The sequence below is a fragment of the Octodon degus genome, unplaced genomic scaffold, assembly GCF_000260255.1.
Source record: "Octodon degus isolate 3935 unplaced genomic scaffold, OctDeg1.0 scaffold00158, whole genome shotgun sequence".
In the NCBI taxonomy this organism is placed as follows: domain Eukaryota; kingdom Metazoa; phylum Chordata; class Mammalia; order Rodentia; family Octodontidae; genus Octodon; species Octodon degus.
Window position 1 is genome coordinate 4,386,199 of NW_004524734.1, and position 9,057 is coordinate 4,395,255.

General features: G+C 38.8%; 1 protein-coding gene across 17 annotated transcripts in view; it reads right to left on the minus strand.

Annotated features, from left to right (window-relative positions):
* Positions 1-9,057, minus strand: part of Apbb2 (amyloid beta precursor protein binding family B member 2) — a 359,894-nt gene that overhangs the window by 166,970 nt on the left and 183,867 nt on the right. For 2 of the 17 annotated variants that reach the window (XM_023702782.1, XM_023702783.1), the window contains one exon: positions 2,329-2,398. The exons of the other annotated variants lie outside the window; for them this stretch is intronic. In XM_023702782.1, coding sequence (XP_023558550.1) covers positions 2,329-2,347 — 19 coding nt within the window. In that variant the 5' untranslated portion in view covers positions 2,348-2,398. The remainder of the gene's footprint in view (positions 1-2,328; positions 2,399-9,057) is intronic. 17 annotated transcript variants of the gene reach the window in all.

The following is a 9,057-nucleotide window of genomic DNA, read 5'->3' on the forward strand; positions in this document are numbered from 1 at the left end:
TGCAGGCAAAGCTCCTGCTTAGGCAGGTGCAGTGACCAGGGTTTGAGCCCCAGCTTGCCATGCCAGCCTTGCCTCTGGTGTGCCCTGAGACTGCGATTGAGACTGGGCAGAGTGGTGCACACTTGTAATTCCAGCACTTGGGAGGCTGAAAACAGGAGGATCACTAGGAGTCCAATCTGTGTAGTGAGACCCTGTAGACCCTATACCAAATACAAAAAACCAACCCTTTCAAAAATTGGGGCTGGAGAGATGGCTCAGTGGTCTAAAGCACCTACTTGGAACAAGCTTGGCAAAGCACAGGGACCGCGGTTCGATCCCCCAGCACCACATGCCAGCCAGCCGCGCCCCCTGGTGGGTGAGCTGGCCACACACACACACACACACACACACACACACACACAAATAAATAAATGTTTAAAAAAATGGGCTTGAAGGCATACTTTATCCCAGCTACTGGTCTGCTTTTTCCCTCAGGAGTTGCCATTCAAGTTTCTTAGTAAAATGACAACATAAATTAAGATATACCACTGAAATAAAAATACTGCTTTCCTTGTAAAATTCATGACTTACTATACCACTACATGATACTGCTAGCTCTTATTTGAAATTCACGCTGGATAACTGTTTCCAGTGTCTCATGTAGCTATCATGAAATAAAGCAACCTAAATACATTCAAAAATGATGAATGAATGTCTCATTACATCAAATAAAGTAACTGTCAAAAAATCCCTAGAATTATTTGACAATTAACCTCCATTTAGAGAAAAACTCATAACTTTATATATTGGTCAGCCTTATTAATGTTTCAATACAGAGTCTACTTTCAATGTGACATAAGATTTTAAAGGACCTCTACATGCAATTATTCTTAACATTTAAAAAATAGTTTTAAAGGGTACATATATTTACACTGAATTTCTAAAGTTAATATAATTATGCAAATATATATTTATATATTTATAAAGAAAATTTATTCCCTTCCCAAATCATCACAGTGCCTCTAAGAATCAGTTTTTATGTCCTGTATTTCCTGCATAAACAGATATGTTACGTTTTTTACTACTTTTTTTCTTTTTTAAAATAATGGCAGAGATTGAATCTTGGACCCTTCTGGTGAATGATAGCCCAGCTTTTGTTTCACAAATTTTAAAACTTTTGATAGAAGGTCTTACCAGGCTGTTTGGTCAGGACTCAAATTTGTGACCCTCTTACCTAAGACTTCCAGAAAACAGAGATTATAGGTGCATGCCACTATGACTGGCTTTTAAAATTTTTTAATGCATTTTTGATATTCATACACCTATTATGAGCTCAGTATTTATTTATTTATTTGTTTGTTTGTTTGTTTGTTTATTGGTACCAGGGATTAAACTCAGGACCTTGAGCTTGCCAGGCAAGTGCCTATTCTATTGAGCTATCTCCCCGGCCCCTTTAGTATTTATTATATTACTAATTTTACTTCTTTGTGTATTCCAGTTTTTATTTCTTTGTTGAAATGTAACATGCAAAGTGTTATATAAAGGAGAAAAGGACATGAATGTATTTAATAGTAAGCTTAACTTTAGAATTTAAAGACTTTAATATCTATTTTTCCAAGGCTAAGTCTACTTAGATAAAAGTTCAAAACTGGCTGAGTGTTATGTATCCTAAGAAACGAAATCTACTCAGATCTATGTATTGCTTGTATTTAATTTGAAATGTTCCTACCACTTTTCTCTTACTACTGTGAGGCTAAAATTTAAATCTCATACCATACTGTGTACTCATATCTACCTTGTGCCAGAGTCATACAGTAAAATTCAGGTAGTTTTTTCTTTTCTTTTTTTTGGGCAAAACGGGGGATTGAACTCAGGCCCCTGCACTTGCCAGGCAAGTGTTTATTCTACTGAGCCATCTCCCCAGCCCCCAGGTAGTTTTCTTAAAGCCTAAAATTAATTAGGATTAGATCCAAGGAGACTACTGAATTGGGAGATTTTATTTTAGACAAACTCTATAAAGTAAGAAGTTGTTTACAGGGTCTTCAAACACTAGAACTTACCCCTTTGCTTCCATTTTTTCACAGGCTGTAATGTACAATGCTAGAGGGTGAAATCTGAGTTTTAATTTCCATTACAGTCCACTGAAATATTTTTACATGATATGATGCATGATTAAGCAATTATTACACAAATAGGTTAAGTCCAACTGGTTCATCTACCTTATTTTAAAGATTCATTTTTCTATTACATTGGTGAAGAACAATGAAAACCAAAAGCAGATTATATATCTTATAGAATTTTAATATTCAATTGTTTCTCTGCATTGAAATATGCAAAAATATATCTGACCTGGAAGTACTTCTGACATGGATCACTGGGTGGTCAGCAATGGTGCCAGAAATAGGTTATAATTTGCAATCTAAAAAAAATGGATCATTTGAAAAATTAAAACCCCAAATAACAAAGCATAAAGGGAAAAAAATAGCATGCCATCAAAAACATCCTTCTAAAAGCTGTTTAAAATGCTAAATATATTATAGTAATTATATACAAATTTGTGTTTATTTATTGTTGATCACACCACTTTTAACTCTAAATTCAATTCCTACATTAACTACATTTCTCACCAACATTTATTGACTTTTTTTCCCTGTGGACCAGCCTTTACCTGTCTCCAACTTCCTGTGCGTCTGCTCACATGCAATATTCAGAAGCACTAGACAACAACAACAAAACCTAGTGCATTTTGCCACATAAAAATTAAACCTCTGTTTAGATACAGAATTATTATAAACACAACAAAGACAGAAACAAACTGGAAAAATAATATCACAGATGACATAAAAGAGCTACTTTCCTTTGCACAGAAAAGAGTTCTTCGAAATCCTTAAGAAATCACAAAAACAAACCTACAGGAAAATAAGCAAAAGATAGGAATGAATCCCAACAAGCATAAATAACTAGCTTCATTTGAAACTAAAAAAAATGCAAATTAAATAGATGACTAATTGGTTTTGTGTATCAGACTACAAAGATTGACAAGCTGATAACATGTAATCTAAAGAAGGGAAAGGAGGAATTTTCAAGCCTTGCTGGTGGGAGTAAACTCTTCAGAGGGCCATTTATAAATATTTGAGCAAATTTAAAATGCACAAAACTTCACAACTGCGTAATCCCACTTTCAAGAATACCCCCAAAATTAATTTTACCAATAAATGCATATGAATTCTATTTTCCTATGATCAAAATACCACTAATGACACAACTGCTGTTTGGTGCACAGCCCGCTCGGTGAATTGCGATTCCTTTAGGCAACGGAGCACTACGCCACAATCAGAAGACATGATGTGAATCTGTGCACGTAACAGGAAAGGACGTGAGACACTGCTGAAGGTGACTGACACAAATGGTGTGGCATGACCTCATCAGAGTAAAATGGTAAAAGCATGTGCTTGTGTGCACTCACAGGCACACACTCATACACACGTGATTTACAAACAAATGTAAAGCAATAATAATGACCTAGAGACAATGGCCAACTGGTTACCAAATTAGATACACAACACAGAAAACTAAAAGCAGAACTTATTTTCAATGAGTCTGCTATAGGAAATGTCACTTAGAATGATAATCTAGTCTACAAAGTTAAACGGAGATACTGTGTGACTCCAGGCACAGGAAGTTCAGGAACAGGAGAACTTCTCTGCACCAGGACAATGGTGCTGGGCAGGGTGTGGACGGAGAAGCAACAGAACAGCTACGTCCAGGATGCCGGTCCTGGTGGGCTCATTCCAGACTGGCTGTGCCTTGTTGTGCACATTCCTGGATGCACAGTGCAGGTCCATGAAAAGGTATAAGAAAAAGTCAAATGCTACAAATTTTTGAAAACGTAATTCAAATTGGAAAAACTATAAGGTTTTCAAAGACTTTCAATTTTAATCCAACCTTTCCAAACTAGTAACCTTTAATGGGCATTATTTCCAACTTTATAATTTAGATAATGACCTGACAACCCAATGTGCTGGCCCATAACACATTTTTAATTGTATTGTCACATACTGTGGGTAGGGCTCATTACTCTAGAATAATTAAAGGGGTGGGTTTATTTTAAACTGTTGAAAAACACCAAGAGACGCCTCCTCTGTGCACATTTGTTTTTGCTCTATGCCCTTTCTCAGCTACTTAATTTCTCATTTTTTTCCTTTTTTTTTGTCATCAGTGTACCTTATAATGCATGCAAAATGATAGAAATGAAGTGGTAAGCTTAAAAAAATGAATACAAATAAAGCAGATTTAATGGCCAAGAAATGGTATCCCTTCCTGGGTTTTTAAGCAAGGCTTAAGTAAAAACTAAAAAATAGGTACATTTCTTAGTGTACATACTCCTTAAAATATTCCTGTTTCTTTGATCTCAACCGAATTCCATCTTTTCCAAAGCCAGAAATCAAGCAGTTTGATGATCACTTCCTATCATAAATGGCCCCGTGCTATTATCTGACCAACACGTCTCCACAGTGTTCATCCAGGCTGTGCACCGAGCGAGGGGCAGGGGACACAGGGACATCTCCCTCTCTCGGAGAACCTGCTGTCTGGTGAGGAGATGAACACTGCATGACACTCATATCAAGAAGCAGGCACCTTCTGGAGGAAAAGAATTCAGTTGTAAGAGAAAATATGGCAAAGAAAAGATGCCAGCCTGGAGAGGCAGGAAGTGCTCCTGCAAGAAGTGAGATGTAGGTTGTAATTTGAGGACTAAATGGGATTTAAATAGGAAAAACATTTATGAAACACTGACTTCATGTATGTTGTTTCCTATGGCTGAAACATAAAAATGCAGAGCTGTTTTCCTCTCACCCCACTTACACCCTGGCGAATGAGTAAATTGGTTTCTGAGAAGAATTGAGCAGTATAGACTAATTCTACTTAACAATAATCTGGGAAGATAGGAGGAAAATGTTGTACTTGAGAAAAGATTTTGCCAATTTGCCAGAGTTGCCCAGGGTGGGCTGGAATATATCATCCTTTTGATATAGGTATACAACACCGTGGTGGGCTGTGGATTTATATTTAAATTAATTATAGTTAAGTAAAATAGAAAAGTAAGTTCCTCAGTGGTACTCACCTTCTACATGCTATTACCTTCTAATTCCTATTTTCCTCAGAAAATAGGACATGTATAGTTTCAGTAATAAAATCTATGCAGTTGGGAGACACATGCTTATTCTCCTGGCACTCTGGGAGGCTGGGACAGTTGAACTGCAAGTTCAAACCTAGCCTGGGCAACTCAGCAAGACTCTGCCTCAAAAGTAAAATCGGCCTGAAGATATAGCTCAGCACGACGATCCTAGATTCAATCCCCATTTGGGGGGGGGGTAGGGGGTCATCTATAGCTACACTGTCTAACACAACAAATCCTAGTAGCAACCTGGAGCCATGAAGCACTTAGAAGGTGAGTACCACTGAGGAACTTACTTTTTTATTTTACTTAACTATAATCAATTTAAATATAACTCCATAGCTGACCTATAATCCTAGCACTCTAGCAGGCCGAGTCAGAAGGATGACACAATCCAGCCCACCCTGGGTAACTCAGCAAGCTGGCGAAATCTTTTCTCAAGTACAACATGAAGCAAGGCTGGGGCTATAGTGCAGGGTGAAGGCACTGGGTTCTATCTCCAGTGTCGCCGATAGATGATAGATAGATAGATAGATAGATAGATAGATAGATAGATAGATAGACAGACAGACAGACAGACAGACAGACAAGCAGGCAATATACTGATACTCAATTCACTAGAAAATATTGAAGTCCGGAACTTCTTCATGGTGAATCTCTACCTCTAAATTTCATGAAATCTAAATACAGATCAAGTATTTCCAATGGATATCTTGCAACTACTTCAGTTAGCAATGAGCACAAAATGTGCACGGCTTTTGGAGGCTTCACATAGGAAAAATGTAAAACATCTCATTAATCCTTAAATATTGAATACATGTTAAAATAATATTTTGGATATACTGAGTTCAATGGCACTACTTCATTTTATCTTTTTTTTTTTTTTTTTTCCAAATGTATTTGGTACAGGGTCTCACTACTCAACTCGGACTTGTAGTGATCCTCCTGTTTTCAGCCTCCCTAGTGCTGAGAACACAGGTGTGTGCTACTATGCCTGGACTCTGAGGATGGCTCAGCACTCCCAGGGGTGTGGCCAGCACAGCAGGTGGTGCCAGGGATCGAACCCCCATCCCTGCGCTTGCCTAAGCAGGTGCTTAGCCCACTGAACCATCTTGTTGACCTCACTTCATCTGTTTTTATAAATGTCATAATAGAAATTTCAATTTATATATGCAGCTTGCATTATTTTTCTATTGGAAACCTACTAACCCAAAGAACGTAGACAGAGACCAAAAACACCTTAGTGAAAGTATTCCCTACCTTTCCCATAAAGGCAAAGACTGACTCAAATGCTACCTCAGCTGTGTTAGCGATTTTGCCAGCATTCAAAGCAATTGTCCATCTTCCTATAAAAATCACATTCTGGGGTCGAACAATTTTGTAGTGAGACTACAGTGATGACTTTAAGGTGAAGCATAAAACTACCCAAGTGAAACAGTCTGGCAACCATGCTTTCCCTTCCAGCACTGTTTCATGTGTCTCTTTAATGAATCCATTATGTGGATACGCCTTGTGATAATGCCCCTAGGGCTCCAGAAATGTCCAATAGGACCATGGAGAAAGCCCACAACTAGAAATCACAGAAACGCTATTAAACAAATAAATTACTAAATATACATAACACTTCTATTTTGGTTCAGTATAAGATGCTAGCTATTTTTTAATGATTCCAATAAAAATCTGCTTTACCTGTTGTTATGGCTTGTATTTAGATGTTCCATGAAAGCCTCATTTGGTTATAGGTGAGGCTTCTTAAAGGTGTGATGCTGGGACTGCTCCATGGTCAGTGCTAGGATTAAGGGCACTGGGATTAAGGGTATGAGTGCTGCCTGCCTTAAGAGCTAGTACCCTGGATAACATACAAGGGACAGAAAGAACTGTGGTCATCTCTTGCTTGCTTTGCTGTCTTCTGCTTGGCATGAACTGCTTCTCCTCTGCAACGGCCCTCTGCCAGGCTACCCTGCCTTGGAGCCAGCTGACTGTGGACTGAAACCTCCACCAACTGTGAGCTAAATAAGCCTTTCCTCCTTTAACTTTGTGTGTTGGGTATTTTGTCTCAACAACAGGAAAAGTAACTAAGACATCTGTCTTCCCCCCAGATATAGGCAAACAGCCCAACAAATACACTTCAATATGCAAATTCTCAGTGTGAATCCAGCAGGGTTCATCTGGTCAGCCTCAGATGCTTGTGTGTGTGCAGTCACTGCTAGCACAACCACTACACATGCAGAGGCGTGAGCCATATTCGTAACTCAGATCTCGTGATGCACAACACCAACTTGGTCTTTAACATCAACTTCATTCCCCCCACCCCCGGAACCGGGGATTGAACTCTAGCCCTTGCACTTGCCAGGCAAGTGTTTATTCTACTGAGCTATCTCCCTGGCCCCTAATATCAACTTCAAAATATTGAACAACTATTAGAAAACTCCAAAAGAATACAAAACAAATTATCTTTTAATGAGAAGGAGTTTTTACTTTTGGAATATACCCACAGTAGATATTAAGATCAACTGAAAAACTCTGTTTAGAAATTGTAGGCACATATAGGTATATGTACGTGATTCACCAATAGGAATATTTGGTGGGGTATTGAGAAACCCCACAAAGTGGTCCTGGGTACTGTAAGACAGCTACTATCCCTGCTTCCCTCCCAAGAGTAGTGACTTTTCTATACTCTAAGAGTTGTACCTATTTTTCACATTTGAACAGTTGAAAAATCAGCCCAGCATTCTTATTTATTTATTTATTTATTTTATTTTTGCGGAACCGGGGATTGAACTCGAGCCATCTCCCTGGCCCCAGCCCAGCATTCTTTCTCTCTTCTGAGCTCACTCAACACTCAGGTTCCTTAAGATCTTGAGCCAATACTTAATCCTTAGAAGCTTGTTGAATTTTCTTGTTCAACTGTAAATTGTAACTGCCATCAAGCTGTCAGGTACTGCATCCAGCGAGGATCCTGCAAGCTTGCTGTCCTCAGTGGCTAGCACATCTTAAAACATTCATAAATGCTATGTGCTACCGTTCAAAATTTCCAACAAATATGATCTGTTTTCTCAACTATGCTGTAAACTTTCTGAAGCAAAGTACAGACATATCATGACTGCAGACAGCCAGTATAAATAGCCAACGAATTCTGGTCATCCACATCTTTTATCTTCCTTCCCTGCTATATCCTGACTTCTTGGGAAAATGTTCACAAACAGTAATCTGAGTCCAAGAATGGAGCTAAAAATTGCAATTATGGTGGCAATGTTCCTTCTGCCACTGCTGAAATCATCCTCGTAACCTGCCAAGCTCCAGAAGAGCTATCTAAAACCTCTCAGTGTATATTTGCTCTTGAAAATCTGCAGGATGGCACAAGTTGATAAATACTTGAAGAGGAGACACTGCATGCCAGGATTAAGCCTATATACATATACATACTGATTCTATCTTACTTTAAGTTTTAAACATTTTTCCCTAAATAACTTCATCTTTATTTCAAGATCTGTAAAACAGAGCAGTAACATCAGGTGACGAGGGTCCTTTCAGTATATTTATATTTATATCTAACAGTATATTTATGGAGCTCATATGTGCAGAGCATTGAGCCAAGTAGGTACTTTGTGAGATTTCTCTCACTGATCACTCTGAGCAAGAGCTTATGAAAAGAGTACTGTTACAGAGAAATGGAAGCACAGAGGAGTAGGCGACCTGTCCAGATGGTCAGCCAACCCAAGGCAAGAGATAGAGGTGGTGTCAGCGCTGCCATTTGTTCACCTCCAAACACCAGACTCATGGCCACCATGACGAGTCCCTTAGGACTCCTCTGCTCAAAGCTGACTTAGCCTGGACTAATTAGTGCTGCAAGACAATTCCTCCTCCTCCTCCTCCTCCTCCTCCTCCTCCTCCTCTTCCTC